The sequence below is a fragment of the Scomber japonicus genome, chromosome 3 (assembly GCF_027409825.1).
Source record: "Scomber japonicus isolate fScoJap1 chromosome 3, fScoJap1.pri, whole genome shotgun sequence".
In the NCBI taxonomy this organism is placed as follows: domain Eukaryota; kingdom Metazoa; phylum Chordata; class Actinopteri; order Scombriformes; family Scombridae; genus Scomber; species Scomber japonicus.
In genome coordinates, this window is record NC_070580.1 from 30,998,579 (window position 1) to 31,019,671 (window position 21,093).

A 21,093-nucleotide genomic window follows, 5' to 3' on the forward strand; every position below is an offset into this window, starting at 1 on the left:
CGAGTCATTTGCCAGCTATTAACTATTATTTATTATCTGTTTTTTGCCTCGCAAGATTGTTACCTGCACTGCTGTAACTTGCAAATTTCTCCTTTGGGGATCAATAAAGTCTTATTTAATTTAATTTTAGCATTTGTCACTTTCATGTATTTTATTGAATTAATTTATATCTCCATAGCACACTCATTTCTTAGTGGGCTCCAACTGATCCCCCAGACACCATTGCCTCTATGTTCCCTTTAAATCCAGTTAACCAGTAGTTCTGTGCTGGAATAATACATAATCTGTAACACCTCCCTTTCAGGGGAAAGCAGGTTAAGATAAACCAATGGACACATTTGGCCACCATCTGTATCTTGGCAACCACAATATGAACCTGTAATTATACCTCAAGATTCAAGAGACATGCACAGCAACAGAGCAACAACTGAAAGCAGTCAAATAATATATAATAAAAAGAAAAAATAATCATGCAAATATGCATTATATTGCACATTGGTGCAGTGGCAATATTGCACTTATGTAGTAAATAGATAGTAGATAGATAACAAATTGTATTGCACATAAGTTATGGGTGATAAATACTTCTGATAAAATATAAATATTGTGTGTTGTTGTACTTATATTGTATGTATCAGTAATGGAAACAGCTACATGTAAAAATAAAAAAAGTATTAAGCACATTGTTGCAACAAAAAGTATAAATTTAGTATTGATATTGTTTTGCCGTTTCTAAAGTTATCCATAAACTTTCTATTCATGGTGTTTTGTCTTATAGACGGTTGCCTTCAATGGCCTTTTGTAAAACCTAGACTCCGTAAAGAGTTACTGTGTCCGCGTGAACATGCCAATTGCATATGCTCTACAGATAATCTGAGCAGCTGGTCATCTTTAACAAAACATTAGCAGCACTAATAGTTTAATAAGTAACCGTCAACGGTAGTAGCATCAAACTGTAACAAGTAATCGTTATATTTTGGCTTACATCTCCAACTCTTTTAAATAAATTCCCAGTGACTTTAAACGCACCATCATCTAACGTAAACTTTCAAATGAAGACATCTGATTGGTTGTTAGTGTCGCGTGGAGAGAGAATCAGCCAATCAGCGAAGACATTCTTGGTCGTTGACAGCAACCAACATACACAATTTACCAGCTAGGAACTGGCGTGAGCTGCAGGCAGAGGGGGACAAAAGGCGTTTTCCTTCCTATTATAAATGATTTATTAACAGTAGTGGGTTTTCATAAGGTTGCCGGTAAAGAAGCCGGTAAATAAACAAGTCTCTGTCGGCATGAATCTCGGGTGAGTCTGTTTTCTTCAGTAACATTAGCTCGCTAGGCTAACACGTTGACGATATGTGTCGCAGTCAAATGCACAAAGATTATAGATTACAATCATTATGCAGCGTTATCTGAATGAGCAAACTACATAGTATAGTTATATAGTGTAACTTATATGACCTAGTATGCGCAGCAATAATAAGAACATGTTACCTTTGGTGCACATTTTTGCTTTTCGTTGTAAAATCAGTGAAACTAAGTTGTAAACATTAAAGGACATGTTAATGATTTTTCTAGTCTGATTTAAAACAATAGTTAAGTGCCAAAATCAACATTGACACATGTTTTTCCTTGCCATAACAATTCCTCCTGTTCATGCTGACCATTTGAAGATCCCTTCATAATGGGGACTCTGTGGATAATGCACTTATAGTAATGTTAAGAGCATTATCTACAGCCCTCCTTCTGTGAGGACAACATCCACAGTCCTCCTGCTGTCAAAAAATTAGTTAAAAGTTTATCCGAAGCTAATATAAAGCTTCAGATGTCCAAATGAGTCACATCAAGTAGATATCTTTCAATGTTACAGTCGTTTTAGTGCCAAAGTGCCTGTTTTTGTTACTATACCTCCACCACAGCTCTACACGAAGAGGGAATTTGATGCTAATAAGACTGTAAATGTGGCAGATATCCACTTGCCTCATTTAAGCTTACATGATTGTTTGGATACACTGTGGATTTGGCCCCCATCACTTCCATTTAAAGCACATTTAAAGGAGATCTTTTTCATAGTCAGTGTGATCAGGAGGAATGATTACAGTGAGGAAAACCTCTTTCAGGGTGGAGACCTGACTGTTGTTTTAAGACACACTTTAAAAAAATATGAACCTGTCCTTTTAATATAATTGGAGTGAAGTAAAACACAGAGATACTTCAATGAAATAAAACATGACACTAAGTTACAGGTATGAAAATAGTTCCTGTTAATTTAATTAAAGCATCACTTTAACCAAGCAGAGCAAAATTATATGAAATAGACCAATATTGTCTGTGGTTACTCAGTGTTTGAGTTTGATGTGTTGCACCTGCACCATGTGACAATATGTACTATAAATCACCTGGCAACCTGATCCAATATTTACTGTTGTATCTCTGCACATAAATTAAAATGACTTCTACTTTGCTCTCGTTATGTTTGTGTTGTTCACTCAGATATGTTGTGTCTTTGTGAACAGGGACGGCCTGCTGTTTGAACTTGAAAATGGAAAACCCAAGTTGATTGTACTCAGTCATGGTGAGAGGCTTCAGCTTTTTAACCTTTATCAGTCCAGGGAAAGTTCACTCACAGACCTGCTCTTTACATCAGGTCCTGTCAGTTACATTACTGTATTTCGACTACTTTGGACGATTATTAATGAGCAATTTTGACATTAGTGTGCTGCTTTGTATTTTGCAATGACACTTTATCTTCAAATGACATTTTTTTTTGTTTTTGAAAAAACATTTTCTCACTCATTAAATACACACTGCACATATTGTTATTTTACAAAGCTTTTCTTTATCAAGGATAGTCTGTTTTTTAGTTGATTAATAATAGATTTTAGGATCCAGCGCTCATAGACACAGGTTGGGTAAAATCACTTGTTATAAAGTTTCTACACTTTTTGTTAGATTAAGCCAGTCTTCACATGTTTTCTGGATCGCTTTATTTCTCTCTGACACGTATCATGTAACATATTCATGGCTGTTCACTGTTACGTCTCTCCTCCACAGCAGGTGTTGAGAAGAATCCAGTAAAGGTAAGAATCTTCCTTAAAGTCTGATCATGATTAGTCTGCATTTCTACATTTTGAAACACAAGAATAGAAAATATAACCTGCTCTGCAGAAACCACACTTCCTCGCTGTAAATCAATGTCTTATTAGAAATTTTAGGAAACAGCTCAGTAATTGTGTTTCCAGGAAATTAGTAAAGCTTAACATGGAACAGATACTCAATATGCTGCAATGTGACAGTAACCTAGATGTGCACTGTATGTCCAAAAGTGTGTAAACACCTGAACCTTCCAGCTATATGTGATAGTTATTGTTTCAAAATCACTGACATTAATCTGTTGCTATCACAGTATCCATTATTTTGGGAAGGCAAAAGTTTATCTTTCTAATAGCAAAAAAAAACCCAATAGGAAAATTCATACACTATCTTTTTGTTATCTCTTACAGTTTTATCTGATATCATTTTAATTTAACACACACAGCAGCTGACCCTCAGGCCCAGAGCGGCTAACATCCTGAGCCCCAGGCAGCCGTCCTGTGTGGAGGAAGTGCAGGTGGAGCGTCCAGCCAGGCAGAAGGCAGGGAAGCACAGACACACTCGGGTCAAGGCAGGAGGAGCAGCAGCAGCACCTTCCTTTACCTCCAGCGCCACTGCTGATGGGGGAATAAGCACCTCACTGACAGTATCCAAAACACGGGAGCATCACACAGCAGAGGGCGACGCTAAAGCTGAACCCAAGGTAAATCTAACCCTGCTGTATGTCATTTATTAGTTTTTTACTCTTGACTGTTCCTGGCATCACGTCTGTGTGTTTGTGTGTGTGTGTGTGATGAAGGTGAAGTCAGACAGACACCAGCAGAGCTCCACTGTTGGATCCCAGAGAGCTGCTGGGAAAAAAGGACAGCTTCAGACTCGAGGTGGTGGAAAGGCGCGACTAAAGGACACGCTGGCCAATGGGGACGCAGGGCTGAAGGAAAGCGTGGTGTGTCTGACTAGTGAGCAGCTGCAGCGCATCCTCAACACCGTCCAGACCTCTAGCAATGGCCAAAACCCACCAGAGGACCACAGGACACAGGGGACTGAGAGTGAGTGAGAGTTAGTATTGAGAAGGACTGCAGCACAGAGAGAAGTGGACATTAGACAGTAATCTTTCTCTCCTTGTCAATATAATATGCAGCTTCATGTCTTTTTCTCTGTCAGGAAATGAAGCAGACTCAAAATCTGTCTCTTTGGTCAATGATCGAGGAGGAGGAGAGATAAAGGAGGATGATGGAGGAGGAGGAGGAGGAGAAATGAAGAAGGGAGGAGGAGTAACTGATAGAGCTGGAACCTCACAGGATAAAGACAACAGGTGAGGAGCTCAGCAGGCAGTTTCACAAGATGTGTGTTTCCTCTGGAGTCTGGATAAAGAAAGAATTTATGATGAGATTAAAACTGCAGCAACACTTTGAAGAGGATGAAGAAGAACTTTAGTGTGAGGCTAATGTGTTTTGGGTGGAGTTTTGACATCTTTAGAAGCAAAATCAGCTTTGTTTTGATCTTAAATGCAAAATTACACAAATTATTATATTTAGTTGCACAGTTTACACATTTGGTTCTAAGAGTGAAAGTATAACATGTCCATGATGCAGACTAAAAGAAACATCACATCCTTTGTCCCACACAGTATTCAGCTGCTCAACAAGCTTTGATTACATGACACTGAATTTGCACTTTATTTTTTTATCCATTACCCCAAACTGTGCTTCTTTATTTATGCTTTTAGCTGTTAATGCTTTGGTGTTTTTTTGTGTTCTCTTTGTGCAAAAAGCAAAGTCGTTTTTAAAAACTCTTTATTTCTAAAATGTTGGTTAAAAGCAGAATACTGTTACTGCTGTTGTTCAGGTCGTCTGGATGTATGCTCAGCTGGCTGGAGGAGCGACAGTCGGAGAGCAGAGCTGCCGTGGACGCCAAGAAGGCTCAGTGGAGGAGAGAACTAAGTAAACGCACACTATAATTTTAATACCTTAGTAATTCATACTTTTTTAGCCTAACCCACAGAAAATTCTCTGCAATTCTCCAACTCTGCAGCTCTACACACATAGTTTCGTTTTTATGGCACATTTATGATTCAGTCTCTTTGTTTTCAGTAAATCAGCTCTGATAAACCGTCCTGCACTAAAGGGCAAACAGACAAAGTTATAAATTGGAGCATGTAGTCGCTACAGAGATCTATGTTTTTCTTAGAAGTTGGAAGAGACTGAATCAGAGCTAAAAGGAGAGTGAATATTGCACTTATATCCACCAGATGGACACAAGCATGACTCCAATGGGGTGATAATGGTGCTCTGTGTCTGCTGGATTTGAAACTTTGCTAACATGTTTGATTTATACTTATACAACTTTGTACAGTGATAGTATGCCAGAGGTGTATTTCCAGCTTGGGAAGAACTTTGTTTGACTCCAAGTGGCCAGAAATAATCATTTGATGGCCTACAAACTATTTTATTTAATTAACGGCTTTTAATTTTTGATGTTGAATAATGAGTCTCCAGGCTCTCACAAAAACATGTTGAACAGATTATAAAGACTCACACCTTCTTCCAAATGTATAATCCCACAAATATATTCTCTCTCTCTGATGAAGGAGTCAGGACTAGTTTAATATCAGCTGGATATAGTTGGGCTAACTGCTATAATTAATGACATTTATACCCTAAATGATTAATCAATCAAAAAGAAGATTCAGTTGATATTCGAAAGTAACATTTGGACGCAGCGATTTAATGAAGTACTTCTGACAAATGAAATCTTGTGTGTGTGTTAGATGAGCAGGTGGCTCTGAAGCAGCAGCAGCAGCGTTCAGCTCCTGGCAGACTGCAGGTATGTCGAGTATTTTCACCTTTGAACTGTTGGTTGTTTTCATGGCTGTGAGAATGAGATCAACAACATAACAGCTCTGATAACAAACTGTTGCACATACTGAAGTGTGGAGATCATTGCTTCATCCTTATACAGTAGCTATTAATCCAAATTTAGCACTGACATGAAAAAGACGACATTTTACAATTTTTAGGAGGTGCGTTTCCCTGAATGTGGTTGAATCGTGTTGAGAAATGTCACTTAACTGTGTGTTTCAGGCTGAGGAGGACGCAGAAAGTGTGTTATCAGTTCGGAGCTCATTGAGCCACAGAGAGCAGCCTGCAGCCATCAGATCCAGCCTCAGACTTGGGGTAAACCTGTTCATACAAATCTTTGTCACACTGAGCAGCCTTTCCTCCTTCTCCTCCTCCTCTTCTTCCTTCTCCCCCTGATCTTCAACCAAAGATTTTAGGAGTAAAATCATAGGTGTCACACAGTGTGCTCCATACATTTGGCATTGAATAAACACATCTGACAACAACAAAAACCAAAAATATGACAAAAACAAAGATTTATTTTAAAAAGATTTATCCAGAACTCTGAACTGTGTTGTGTTTGTCGGTGCAGGAGTTCACTCCTATGGAGGAGGTGCTGAGTGTGGGGAAGAAAGAGGAGCAGAGGAGACGCTGGCTGGAGGAGCTGGACCGACAGAGAGACGAGATGACTGAACGCAGGAGACGAGAGAAAGTTCTGCAGAACCAGGTACAGTAGAGACACAGTAGAAACCACACAGGTGTTTTAATTGATTCACGTTGGTGTTCTCCTGAGTTCTGTGTTCACGTGATGATCGGCTTTCTCTGCAGACGGAGGACCACGAGCTCTGGGCCACGCACTTCGACTCTCTGCAGAGGAGACCACCTCTTCCGGTCCAGACTGCAGCTCCTTCAGCTCCTCCTGCAGCTCCTCACTGTGACTCTGAGCGGGGGGAGTGGGAGCCCTCCTCCAGCCTGTCGCTGGTCTGGGAGGCTACGAGCAGCTGTGGAGCGGAGAGCATCGGAGGAGCCAGCATAGACACGACCAGCGGACACCCGACCAAAACCAGGTAGGAGGGAGAGGAGAAGACCAGAAGGAGGGTCGAAAGTTTGTGAATAGATTTATTTAAAGGTCTGAAAAAAAAAATTCAACAGTATGTGGATGTGTGTGTAAACCCCCCCCCCCCAAAAAAAAATGTTTAGGTTTTTCCTTTAATTTGTCAGCTGTCTGTATTTACTGCATAAGAGTAAATGTTATTTTTCGTTTCCCTGCCTTTCGTCAGCTATCTGAGAACCATGACCGCCCTGCTCGACCCCGTCCAGATCGAGGAGAGAGAGAGGAGGAGGCTCAAGCAGCTGGAGCAGCAGGTAAGAAGAGGAGGAAAGAGGAAAAAGACGAGAAGTCCATTCATATTTTATTGGTCAGCTTTTAAAATACTTCACTGTCTCTCCTCCGCCAGCGAGCGATCGAGGCCCAGGTGGAGGAGCGGCGGCGGCAGAGGGAGCAAGAGGAGGCAAGGAGGAGAGAGGAAGAGGAGGAGGAGGAGAGGAGAGTGGCACTGGAGAGGGAGATGCTGCAGAGACAGTACGAGCTGGACACACTGAGGGAGAAGCAGAAGGTCTGTGAACAACACACACACACACACAGACACACACACACACACACACACATGTCTGTCTATATTTTTTATTTTTTTAAGTTTTGGGGATATTTTTGCATTTTAATGGAGGGTTGAAAATGGAGACACAGACGGGAAAGCAAACGGAGAGAAAGAGAGGGGGGGTATGACATGCAGCAAGGGTCTCAAACCAGGGAGGCTGTAGTTATGTGGCTCGTGCTGCAACCTTTCAGTCGGGCCGTTCAATTAAATCTAATTCTATACTGAACCTGAAAGCAAAATCTTGACCTTCAAAACCAGCCAAAATGTTCTCACTGAGATAAAACTGAAAGTGTTAATTTTGCTGCAGTTATATTAATGTAGTGTTTGTGTGTATTTGACATCCAGGAGGAGCCGAGCCTTGAGGCAGAGGAGCCAAACGAAGGTCATGATTATGGAAATCTGCAGGAGCCGCAGGAGCCCCGAGGTAAAAAAAAAAAAAAAAAAAAAAAAAAAGTCCCCAAAATCAGCCTTAAGCCACAGGACATTTTTATAATAGAGCTGTGATTTTGGCTGCAATTCAAAAGATAAACTACAATTAAGTCAGTGATTTTGTCCTGAAGCTCATTGAGAAATTGCATCTGCCTTTACAAAGAATTTCTCTGCAGAGATTAAATTAAATTTTGTGTGTGTAGCAGTTTCCAGACAGACTGAGTGTGTTGAGGAGAAGGTCAGCAGTCCAGTCTTCCCATTAAAAGACACTGCTGTACAGACAGGTAACTGAACCATCACTACTACTGCTACCATACACAGAACAGCAGCATATGAGGAACACATTTTAAACACATTTTAAATATATAAAAATACTATATGTGTCACTCTCTCTCTCTGTGTAGAAGAAGCTGCTCCTCTTCAGATTCCTGAAGTCTCTGCACAGAACCAGCCGCCTCCTTCTCTGCCTGCTGCTCCTCCGAACAACAGGAACCGAGCTGGAAGGACAGGCAAGGAGAACATCTGTCGGCCAGCCGCAGGAGGAGGAAGAGGAAGAGGAGGAGGAGAAGGAGGAGGAGACCCATATGAGGCATTTGCCAGGAGAGAGAAGAGGAGGCCTGAGTGGAACACACAGAGGTAAATGATCGCTGTAATAATGTCATCAGAGCTTTTTACATTCAGACACAATGTGGACAAGAGTTACAAAAGCAACTTTCTCTCATTAACAAGAAGACACACGAGTCTGGTTCTTCTGTATTTATTATCACCACCTATGGCCAAGAAAAGAAACAAATAAGTATCTTATTAACAAGGCCCAGTGGAGTTTTTAAACAAGCAAAATATATGTCTATGTTGACTGCATCCGCAAGATCTAACAATTCTGTTGAATCAGTTTCCTTCCTCTTAAATATTTGCAAAGCTGATTTTCTGTGTTTCTTTAATATTGTGAAGGCCTCACAGCATTGGTAGAATGAAGTCTGAGTCAAAAATATAGTGCAAGTCTCCACTCCCCCCAAAAATCCAAGGTGTAGGGTTTGTTTCATGGCAGTTTATGATGTTAAAAGGTTAATTTATTTCTGTTGCTCCCTTCTTTAAAAAAAACAAAACCTTTTTGTGAACCATAAATCAAAAAAAGAAAAGCACTGTCTCGCTCACTGCTGTTTATTTCATGAAGCTGAATGCCTGATGAAGGTCAGAGAGAGAGAAACGTTGCAAGTGAGACATTGTGCAGGAGCTTCTTTCATTTTTTTATTGTATGTTCCTCTGACGCACCTGCAAACACTCAGGTGTGCAGATTCCTTTTGTTTTATTTTGTGACCCATGAATAGAAAAACATTTGAACACAAAAAAAGTGTTAAAATCTGGTTCTTATTCAGCCCTCTCAGGCTCAAAGAAATCTTAGTCCTCTCTCCTGAGCTTCGTATTGTCTTAAAGAATAAAGACCACAGTCTCTCAGCTCAGACCCATGACACCAGTATTTAGTCTGATCCCTGCTCTCTCTTCCTTCAGGCCCAGCCGTCGCTTCGTCCCAGCCTCGGAGCGTTACCCGGCCGCTCTGCAGAGGAACAGGCAGGAGAATCGACTAAAGAGGCAGGCTGAGCTCCTCGCCCTGCAGGAGAAGACCCGTCTGCCCCGAACGGACCCTCCTCCTGCTCCTCAGAACCAGGAGCCTCGTCTCTGCTCCAACCCCTCACAGACCAGAACCAGTTCGGCCAGGAGGGTAGGAAGACTTTCATACTGAATTCTGAAAACAAAACTTTTGTCTTAATTTAGAAAAAAGGTCTAAAAAAAAAAAAAGTAAAGTAACCCAAGAGTGAAAGTTTAATTTCACTCTGGTGATACTCTACTTTTTTTGCTTTTACTTTTAACTTTCTGACCATTAGAAGTTTCTCATTTTCTGTCTGTGCCAGCTGTGTTTGGATGTTAAATGTTTTCTGTTCCAGGTGGAGAGTGTTTCCAGAGGACAGAGCGTCTCTACAGCCGCATACACAGAAAGGTGAGACTTTCTTTTTTTTTTTTTGTTAAACATCTCTTTCAGGATTCATAAGTCTCTGCTGAGTCTGTAACTTCTGGACATGATTAGAGGTGAGAATGTAATTATCAAACTCAGCTCTGATTAGGAAGTTATCTTCTCATGCTGACGCTGGTGTGGAGTAGCTTATTCCCCGAGCTTTCCCCGAGCCTTTTCATTATTTAAATCCCCAAAGCCTGTTTAGGTTATATCATTATCTTATTTTGATGTTCCTTTTACAAATGGGGAGTAGCAGCAGATATAAGAGGTGTGGCGCTTACTCTTGTGCTTCAGTCTTAAGGAGACTCTGAAGGACTTCTTGTTGGTTGAATAGGGTTAGGGTTATGATAAGGTCAAATATGAGAAGAGAAATGACAAATATATGTTTAATTTGCTCTTTTAAAAAAATAATTTAAAGGATTTGATTCAAAAAATGTTACTACATGTTCTGTTTTTATGTCAAAAATTGAAGATAATCAGATTTTTCTCTTATATCCTGCTCAGTATTGTTACTTTATCAATATCAGCATCAGTCAGACTTTAATTAATTTAAAGAGTCAAACAGAACCGACAAGAACAGTTTTAATCTAATCTTTAAAACTAGGAAGGAAAGGAGTTATAAAACATCTGTCCAGTTATCAGCAGCTGTTTTTAATCTCGTTGTGTCCTCCAGGGGGCGCTCTCCTCCTGTCCCTGCTGTCAGACACACTGTGCAGAGCCAGCAGGCCTCCACCTCTCCTCCTCCGCTAGAGTTCGTTCCTTACGTCCGGACCGACGAAGTCTTCAACCTGAACCCGCTGGAGCCGGCAGACACACCCCCCCCTCACATTCCCACAGGTCTCACACACTCAGATATTACTTTTCCTACTTTGGTCAAAACTTTTACTCAAGTACAAAAAAATGGAGTGTCGTGGGGTAAAGAAGTGGACAAATATAGTCACACACGTTCTGATTTCATGGATATTTGAGATGTTTTAAGTGTTTAGATTGAGTCAGACAGATTTTAGTGTTTGTTAGTCTTTCTTTTATCACTCTAATATTACCAAAAATAACAAATCTGCCTCAGAAAGCCTCATATAACAGCCTCGATCCTTTGAGTCAGGAGGAAACGAGGGAGAACAAGAAGAGAAACAGATGAGGGATTACTCTTCCAGGACAGTCACACAACAGATGTTAGAACCAATAATAAAATAATACTAACATCTTGTCATTTAGGCTCCTTGTAATCACTTTGTAATGTCTGCTGCATATAAATAAAGTTTATTTTCTTCTCCCGGTCAGTAGCTCCTCAGAGATCAGCGTCTCCTCCTCCTCCATCACATCGAGACCCCCTCCTCCACCCGGAGCTGCTCCGAAACTCACACACACACCGACAGCAGGAGATCCTCAGAGGACTGGCCCAACTACGGCAGGTAACACACACACACACACACACACACACACACACACACACACACACACACAGAGAGACATAGACACACAGAGTATAACATTAAATGTGGTTTAAAGTCAGTAAATCTAAATCTAACCTCCAAAAACACTTTATACTACATTTTCCATAATGCAGCTGGATGGGTTATTTTCATTTAACCTCTACCTGCATGGTTAAAATAAGTGTCCTCACAAGTATAAATATGTGTGTGTGTGTTTTCAGGGTTTACTACAGAAGCAGAGGGAGCTGGAGACGGATCTGAACCCTCGACTGAAGCGCCATGACAACAAGCTCCGGTCGCCCTCGACAACGCACCATATGTGACCTCTGGCGACTGAAATTTCACACCTGGCTGCTCCGTGTGTGTGTGTGTGTGCGTGTGCGTGTGCGTGTGTGTGTGTGTAATGACACGGACGAGTTCACCTCAACGGGAGCGTTCTCAACTCACCTGGAGATCATAAAGCAGACCGTAGCAGTACAGGATATTGTAATGTCCCAGATCCTAGCCAACCACATCTTTACATTCATACACTAAATCACAGCTCAGTGAGAACCTTTAATAGCTGACGTTCACCGGGTTTGGATGTGTGTCGTCATGGCTGCTGCTTTTAATTTGAAAACCAAACTACTTTTCAACTACATATAAAAAGATGAATTAACCTTCCTGTCGTCATCACGGGTCAAATTGACCTTTCCTTCCTTCTTCCCTCTTTCTTTAATTTTTCCTCCCTTCCCTCCCTCCTTTCCTTCCTCCTTTCCTTCCTCCCTCCCTCCTTCCTTCCCTTCTTTCCTTCCTTCCTTCCTCTTTTCCTCCTTACTCCTTTCCTTCCTTCCTTCCCTTTTTTCCTCCCTCCCTTCCTTCCTTCCTTGACCTGAGGACAACAGGAGGGTTAAAGTTACTGACAGTCTGATGTATTGATGTCAGTAAATCATCATCCTGCAGTTAATAAGGATGAAATATGATCGGCAGTAACAGTATGAATGTCGTCATAGCAACCTTGATTAAATTTGATTTGCTTTCAGTCTTACATATGGTTTACACTACTCTTTACTCATTTTGGTTTTCATCATTGAGCTTCAGTTTAAATGAGACACAAACACCTGAGATTTTAAATGTTTCACTACAAACATCGACTTTAATTCATCTGCTCCTTCAGTCCTACCTCACGTCATTTAGACCACCCCCCACCCCCCCCTCCCCGCTGGTTTTTCTGTTTTTCATCCACCGGGTGTGATTAAAGAAACATGATTTGTTCTGCTCAGACTGAATTGATACGAGTGAGACTCTTTTAATGAGCAGTTTGTATTTTAACATTGTTTTTAAAGCACTTTTTCATCCTTCCTGCAGAGAAGTACAATTTAAATCAAGACTTTTTAAATGTTTTCTTTCCGTTTCTTTAGCTTCCTGCTGGCAGAGGAGTTACATGTTCTGAGTTTGGGTTCATTTCTGTGTTGTTGTTTTTTTCTGGTTTAATTGTATTAGTGTATTTTTATTTATTGCAGATGTAATAAATAATGTGGAGTGCATTGAGACCCCTGACTCTTGAATTTCTCTCCCCCAAATGAAATTTAATGTGTTGAATTTTAAAACTCAAGAAATGTATCATTCATGAAATAAATGTTGAGTGATGAGAATACATTAACAGGGAAATCTGGTTTAAGCTTTTATAAATACATGAATAAATGAATTAACCTGTTCTTGTTTAAGGAAAGAAAATCACAATAATTGAAATATAAAAATCGCAATACTTGTTTAATCAGAATCGCAATTTGAATCGAATCAGGACCCAAAAATCGTTAGAGAATTGAATCGGCACAAAAGCATATCGGCCCAGCCCTCGGAACCGGAAGCGGACCACTGAAGACTTCCCATTCTGTTAGCGACTCTATCTGAGCTCAACAAACTCTGGAGGCCAAGCAGCTGTTTACGCAGGCAAGTTTTAATAAAAAAAAACAAAAAAGAAAACAAAACTTCTGATGTAAAAAAAAAACATAAAAAATGATTTTTTTAAGTTAAAACCTCTTACAGTCACTTCCTACATAAAACAGCAACGTGAACACCAATAGTTCCCATGGCAACAAACCGAAACATTCAGTACAAAAAATAGTTTTTACAAGACATGAGGAGTGTCCACTGGAAGACGTGTAAGGCAGTCTGTCCGTCTTATTCCTTTAGTTTTTTCTTTTTCTTTTTTATGTCTCCCACTTTTTAAGTTCTTCCATCATTTCCACTTTTAGATCACAGGTGAGTCTCAGTCTCTCTTCCATGATGCAAAAAAGAAGAAGAAAATGGTTCAAGTTTCCGTGCTGTAGAAATATCATCACAGGTTTATCCGTCACCAAGGTAACGAGATCTCGGTGTTCAAACAACAACAATCTGTTTGTCATGGTGGTGCGTTCAAGAACACGTGGAGTCAACGAGGGGCGTTTAACAGTTTAGCCAATAATGCTTTTACTTAGAAGTGCACAGCGAGAAATCCCAATAGGAGTAAATGTGTCACGAAGGGAAAATAAACAAGTCATGAGAACAAAGGCAGAGCAAAGGAAAGCGCTTTTTAAAAGAAATTAAATATATGTATTTGTACAGTTTAATGTGTGTGAGTGAGATTAAATAAAGCTTAGTTACTATGAAAGAAAACTTGGCACATGTCCGAAAAGTGAGATATGGCCTTTTTTCCCTTCGGTGTTCTTCGTAGCAGATGAACAGGTAGTGGTTTCAACAGGTAGTTAACTCGTTAGCTTGTAGGGGAAACACTACAGCAGCTGATTGTACGCAGGCAGGTGTCGACTGTGCCTTTTTTTAATTTTAATTTTTTTCTATTGCTGTTGTCTCTGAAGTCGTGGCTGGGAACTAGAGCTGTAACCAACAATTATATTTTCATTATGGATTCATTTCTTTTCCTTTTATTAGTTTATGGAATGTCATAAAACAGTGAAAACCAGGCTCGTCTAAAAAAAACAAAACAAAAAAAAACGGATAAATACAGTTTACTAATCACATATACAACAAAGAAGAAAAAAAACAGCAGATTTTCACAAGTAGAAAAACTGAAGATTTTTGGCCTTTTTTTCTTTCTTTTCTTTTTTTGCAATAAAAAAATGTCTCAAACGAATAATTGATTCTCTGTTAATCGACTACTTATCAAATTGGTTGTTTTTCAGCTCCAATGGGAACATCGCCTGACCCTGATCCAGGAAGGTCGTATACAGCGCATCACAGTCCTGGATCTCCGGCTCTCAGATGACGGGATCGGGTTCATTAAATGAGGTACAAGCCGAATATTTAAAAAGTATAAACTCTTCGGTTTTAAACAATCAAACCATTTTTTTTAAACTCAGTCTTGCTTCTTCTGGCACGTCTGTCAAAGTAAACGATGTAAACCGGACTTCAACTCAACCTAGAAGTCATTGAGAGGTCGTCTGCTGTTCTGGTGGTTAAGGCGCACGTTCGATCGCCCCTGGATGGTGACTCCGACAGTCATGGATCAGGGCTAGACTTGACCCCCCCGATTTAGTAATCCTAAATTAAAAAAAAAAAAAAAAAAAAGAGAGCTGCATGCAGTGTGGACACTCCTTCCTTCAGTCTAGTGCATTTCCACTTCTTCATATGACTAGATCGAGACCGGGTTACTCCTCTTGGACCTGCTCCCTGGGCGGATCAGGAGGTGTGTAGGTAAATCTGTGTCCTTCTACATCCCATTAAAACCTCCTCTTTGCCCCCCTCCTCTGTGTCTATGGCTGCTCTGACCTGCGGGGGTGTGGTAGCCCCCCAGCAGAGCAGAACCAGTGACGTCTCTACCGGTCCGTTGAAATCCCCAAACCAGCGCGGCACCCCGAGGACCCAGGCCGCCCGACCAGGCAGGTGGCGTCCCCAGGATGCCCCGCGCTCCGCCGATGGGAGCCAAGGGCCGTGGCATGGGCGGGGGTGGGAAGGGTAGGTGGGGGCGGTGCAGCAGGCCGTCGCCCAACCACTGCGGGGTGTAAAGTGGCGGTAGCGGATACGACGCACTCTGGCGGGTCTGCTCGTTTGGCTGCTGCTGTTGGCTCAGTTGCTGCAGATGTTGAGGCTGTTGGATCGGTTGGAGTCCCGGCTGAGCGGGTTGATTTGGGTTGTCTTTTTGGTCTGTTACCATGGTGATACTTCCTTTTACCTGGGCGCTCCTGGAAGCTACCGTACCTCCGTAACCAGGTGTCGATCCTTCTCCCCTTACTGGCGGTTCCTGGCCTGACTGTTTGTCTCTATGGGGAGGAAACAAGAGGAGATTCATCATCATCATCATCATCATGACAGTGGTGACGGAGAACTGGGTATTAAACCTGCTTTTTGGTACCAAGTGAGTTAGTACTGACTAAAACCAAAGCCTGCACTCTGTTTTAATCTTCTTTTTTACTTATTTATGATGGAAGACCGTAGGAAGGCCACACTATCACTCTTTACTGTGTATTCAAGCAGGATAAATGGTAAATGGACTGTACTTGTGAAGCACTTTTCAAGTCTTTTTGACCACTCAAAGAGCTTTTACACTAGATGTCACATTCGCCCATTCACACACCATCACACACTGACGACAGAAACTACCACGCAGGGTACCAACCTGCTAACATTCATTTCACACCCATTCACACAGCTATACTGTACAGTTTCCTGGCTCATAACTATTCTCTGTGAGCTTCTCTCTCTCTATACCTATCTTATATTATATCAATATGCCCCAATTTCAGATTTTCAGAGCAAGGGTCACATAGTGGTCCTTCCCTCTCTCTGATAATCCTTGGGATTAGGGTTAGGCCTCTCCTTCTGGGATGGGATTTCCATTGCCATTTAATTTGGGTTGAAAAAGCATCTTTGTGGGATTTCGTGTTCCTCAGAGTTACCCAATCTGTATCTCCTGCCTGAAGCACAGGAGGAAGAGGGGTTTGTGGCTCTGGGTGGAGTTCTACCAGTTTGTGTGGCTGGACTTGGCTGTGCATGGTAACCAATCCCAACAGGGTTTCCTAATCATTGGGTCAAATTTTAAGTTTCCATTCCTGGGTAGTCCTTATTGCTCGTTCTGCTGCCCCAGTGGTCTCGGGTTTGTATGGCATGAACCAAATAGGCTGGATACCTATTTTCTTGGAGCTTGCTTATTTTGAAATGTGTCCCATTTATTTTAGGGTATTCACAAATCATTCATCATTTAAAAAGGACCAGCCACATCAGCACTGACATTGACGTGATGTGATGTGACGCCTGTGATTGGATGTGGTGTATAAGGGGTTTGTTTGAGTCTCTTGCTGAGTACACATTGACTCATTATCCTATCTGTGGCACAGTTATTTTCTGTTTGTCTAACTATATTCTAACCCTTTTTCCCAGGGTGTCTTAAGGGCCTTGTGCACTTTAGTTGGCAGTCAGTTCATGACATGTTAGGGTGAGCGTCCACGTATGTGCATCTCACACTAAAGTGTAGATAAAGAGCAGAAATCAAAGTTTGTCTTCAATCAAATCATGCAATTTACTAACCTTGATATGTCACCCTCTAGAGGACAGGAGGTGGTACTGGAGGACATGGCACCATCTTTAGCTGCTTTGGGTAATGCAGAGTCCCCTCGCTGATCTGCTTTTTCTCTCTCGTAACTGGTCGAGTCTGTCTGGCCACTTGGTCCTGCAGCTGTGTTTTGATTGGATGAAGTGGTGGACGGACGGACGGAGCTGGATATGTCACTATTACTGGGAGCCTGGTTTCCGCCCGATGACCCCACCACTCTCACTGGAGTATCACCTGTCTGACCTCCAGCCTCTCCTCCCTTCTTCTCTCCCTCTGTGGGCGGGAGACCATCTCTGTGCTCCCTCCTTTGCTCCTCACCTTGCTCCGTCTGCAGTTTGGAGTGAATTAACTCCAGAGTGGCCGCCACTGCTTTCCTTCCAGGGTTGATCTGGACTGAATCACTGAGAACACCCTGAGCTGAAGGAGGAAACTGACCTCCATCCGTACGAACAGGACCGGAAAGGAAGCTTTTGCAGGAGTTAACGCTGAAATCTGCCTGGGCATCTAATCGCTTCTGTAGCTGTTGCTGCTGCGCCTGACGTTCAGCCCGTAACTGTGAGATGGCCATTTGCAGCATTTCGAGGTCTGTGTCTGAATGGTTTGGCATTCCCTCTTTACAGGAAGCTTCTGGGACTAGCTGGTCAGATAGATGGGGGGGATGGGGGAGGCTAGAGCCAGGCTGTTGGAGAAGATGTTGTGCTTGTTCACCAGAGGAGAGCGGGTGGATGTGTTCTGGGAAGATAGACGGAGAACGCTCAGAGCCTGACACACAGTCACCTTCACTCCGCTGTTTAACGACACCTGAAGACAGAAGAGAGCACTGAGTAAAACACTGAGGCACAGGTTCCCATCGTTTTCTGACTAAACAGAATAATAAAGTGTTATGAAATATCCTTTTAGTAGACCATCATCTTCAAAGGAAAACTGCACCAATTTTCCAGATGTTTGCAGATGTCGGGCAGTACTTTTGCATGTATGGGAAACATTTTCTACAAAGCCTTTTGCTACAGAGGCTTGAAATCTGGTAAATGCATCTCTTTAACTCCACTTTGATTTCATGCCAACAAGCGTATTTGATCCAGCTTCATAATAAGTATTGAAGTTTTAAAGTGTCGCTCTGAACCACAGTTCCAGGTGGTACACAGCATTGGCGGCACAGTTGAATGACTTTTTATCTACCTTGTAAATAACAGGAAGACTCACTTCCTTTACTAAATATAAAACTTTGCTGATTACCAGATCAAATCAACATGCTCAGTCTTGTGAAGGTCAAAGCTTATATAGTTTAAGCATCATTTAAATTTTCTTTGCTGGGGTTTTTTTACTTCCAACCTGCAACAACTGACCTTTGGGTGCAATCAGGTTGTCTATGATTGGCTGCTTGTCCTTGATATCGTGATAACCGACCAGTTTGGTGAAGTTGTGCAGAATGTCTTCGATACTGGCCACGATGATACCGCTACTGGAGTAGGCAGGGAACTTCTCAAAATGATGATCTGAGTAAAATAAAAAAACTTCAATACTTCAGTTCAGGTGGTAAATCAAACCTCAGCAGCTAATCAGATAATCAATGAATCACTGGTATTGATAAAGAAGCCAGGAGGGCCAGCGCTGACACACGCACGCACCGGTCAGGAAGATTGTGTGTCGGTACTGTGTGTATCGGGCCTGGAGCTCGATAAGACAGTCCAGGTCAGGTGACTGACGGTTGATCATGTCGCAGTGATGATATGGGAGGAACTCAACAACCTGCCGCTTCTGATAGACTGACAGTATGTCCAGTAGGTTCGCTGCATCTCTCCTGAACCTGGCAACCCAACACACACACACACACACACACACACACACACACACATTAAAAAGACTTTCCTGTGTCTTACTGTATGGATTTACTCCGCTTCCTGTGTTTAAAACATGCAAACAGGCAATTTAACAAACATGCAGGACAAGTGCAGAACCACATGAAGGCATTTTTGAGTCATCTAACTTAGTTTGAGAATAATGTGTGAAACGCCAAAAGTTATGACATGCAATGACTGCTGCAAGCCTTTAAGTCAAAGGAGTGAAAATCAAGCAGCCAGCTTTGGTTTATGAGGGTTAAAAAAGCTGTAAATCCATCCAGTTCCAGTCCCATCTTGTGTCTGTCATGCTGTAGTGTCTGCCATTATACAGTGCAGCCGTGGAATTAGTACCTGGCTTGTTCTTTTAATTTCTTGTGTGTTTTGCAGTGAACTCTCCATCTCCAAACACTGTCTAGAGAGCTGTGTTTTTCCAGGAACATCAGCAGTGAAGCCAGTCGATCTGCAGAACAACATCTCATCAATTCAGGTGAAATAAACACACGATGTGAGTTCACTACCAGTAATGCGTTTCACTCATGATTTACAAAAAACAGATGCAAATATTACCACAATATTTGTTTGTCTTAGTGAAAGTAATGTTCCACTATTAACTTAGGAAACATTTTGCTGGATGCTGCTGTTGGTTTCTGATCCTTAACCTACCGGGACTGATGAAGTCCGGATTGAGGAGCAACTCGTCAGAAACGATGCAGCCTCCAGAAACAAACAGCTCGTTGTAACTGTTGTTCCTGATGTCGTCCAGAGTGTCGATCCCCACAAACACCACGGACGAGTGTCGCTTCAGAGACATCAGACCAGGGATCTGATGTGTACACAAAAACACAAACCCACCTACAGTTAGTCTGCTTTCATCATTTGTCCAGCATGAAAAATAAAGTCAGTCAGACTGTAATTATAGTTCAATGAATTCTTTCTAATAGTCGAACAAACTGGAAGCGTCTCCTCACACACAGATTATGATCTATATGAACAAAGTCATATAAGATGTAAGTCTCGCTATCATGTCCTGACTCCCAGCGGTCATTATTTTATTGATTAATTGACAAATCATTTTGTTTGTAATATGAAACAGTGAAAAATGCTTGTTGCAATATCCAATAACCCAAAGCAGCATCTTTAAATTGCTTTTTATACAGTTAAACCCCAAAATGATCAATCTACTATTAAATAAGACAAGTGAAAGGGTTGTTTTGCTTGAAAAACAACTTCATAAGATTAAATTATCAAATTAATTTTATTTTTAGATTGATTTTGGTCTTTATTTACACAGACAGGCAGACAGTGAGAGTGAGAGTGAGAGTGAGTGAGAGAGAGAGAGAGAGAGAGAGAGAGAGGGAGGAATGACCTGCAGCATATGTGCCTGGCCAGATTCGAACCAGGGATGCTGAGATTATGTGGCATGCGCTCCAACCACTTGACCACCAGGACGCTCCAAGATCAAAATAGTTGACTAATCGGTTCAGCACTACTGTCAGGTTGTGTATTCTGACTCATGCCTCTGAGAACTGCACACACAGCCATATACACTGGGAGGTGCTGTGATACCATTTGCTCTCATTCCTCTACTGGTGCAGACACAGAGCTGATCTCAGTGCCTCGGGGGCTCCAGCACATTTACAGACATGACTGATTTATGCCAGTCTCAGAGCGGCTCAGGTTAATTAGTCAGAACACACATCTGGCAGAGCTTCGTTCCCACTCTGCTGCTGGAGGGGGTCAGCTCCACTCCTGAAGTGTATTAAACCAAATTAACCAAACAGAATCATTAGTTGAGTTTTTTGGAGTGGCTGCTCCCTTGACCTGACTGCTACACACGATTTGAACACCTGGCAACCCGAGGACCCGAGATGGCAAATAAACTGTAGTCATGAAAGGAGACTTTGTTCAGGTGAAAACTGCACAAAGTGTGGAAAGGCGCTTCCCCTTTGTTTACTGCCACTTTAGTCGGGATGGAAAGAAACAGAAGTAGTTGTTAAAGTGATCATTAACCTTGTGTATGTGTCCAGCTATGTCCTTGTTCTTAATGACGACCAGCAGCTTGTTGTCAGAGTTCTCTTGGTTCATAAAGGACACAGGACTCTGCTCGACGTTGCCCTGCTTCAAGAGGTATTCCTACAACACAACAGTACACACACACACACACACAGTATGTAAACTACACAGAAATACAATTATACATCAATTAGAGCATGACTGATGCCCTAATTGATCTGTTAATACAAGTAAATGATTAGCTTCAG

General features: G+C 41.8%; 2 protein-coding genes across 5 annotated transcripts in view; one reads left to right on the forward strand and one right to left on the reverse strand.

Moving 5' to 3' along the window:
• The first annotated feature begins 1,184 nt into the window (after positions 1–1,184).
• Positions 1,185–11,963, forward strand: ccdc66 (coiled-coil domain containing 66). 4 transcript variants are annotated; one of them, XM_053316164.1, is made up of 21 exons: positions 1,185–1,303; positions 2,517–2,575; positions 3,058–3,080; positions 3,542–3,796; positions 3,893–4,142; positions 4,258–4,408; positions 4,942–5,036; positions 5,864–5,919; positions 6,177–6,269; positions 6,526–6,660; positions 6,762–7,000; positions 7,214–7,298; positions 7,391–7,549; positions 7,937–8,015; positions 8,224–8,304; positions 8,425–8,656; positions 9,530–9,740; positions 9,964–10,016; positions 10,705–10,868; positions 11,313–11,443; positions 11,686–11,963. In XM_053316164.1, exons 1-21 carry the CDS (start codon positions 1,293–1,295, stop codon positions 11,785–11,787), a joined length of 2,664 nt encoding a protein of 887 aa, XP_053172139.1. In that variant the 5' UTR covers positions 1,185–1,292; the 3' UTR covers positions 11,788–11,963. The 4 variants fall into 4 exon arrangements, with proteins under 4 accessions (XP_053172139.1, XP_053172141.1, XP_053172140.1 ...); XM_053316166.1 differs by having other exon boundaries at positions 11,316–11,443; XM_053316165.1 differs by having other exon boundaries at positions 8,428–8,656.
• A 3,052-nt stretch (positions 11,964–15,015) lies between these two features.
• The window catches only part of tasora (transcription activation suppressor a), a 29,871-nt gene continuing 23,793 nt past the window's right edge, over positions 15,016–21,093 (reverse strand). The window contains exons 22-28 of the mRNA XM_053315589.1: positions 20,843–20,965; positions 19,496–19,655; positions 19,184–19,292; positions 18,620–18,798; positions 18,338–18,487; positions 16,967–17,792; positions 15,016–15,702 (exon numbers count right to left, since the gene is read on the reverse strand). Of these exons, the coding sequence (XP_053171564.1) occupies positions 15,153–15,702; positions 16,967–17,792; positions 18,338–18,487; positions 18,620–18,798; positions 19,184–19,292; positions 19,496–19,655; positions 20,843–20,965 (2,097 nt within the window). The 3' untranslated portion in view covers positions 15,016–15,152. The remainder of the gene's footprint in view (positions 15,703–16,966; positions 17,793–18,337; positions 18,488–18,619; positions 18,799–19,183; positions 19,293–19,495; positions 19,656–20,842; positions 20,966–21,093) is intronic.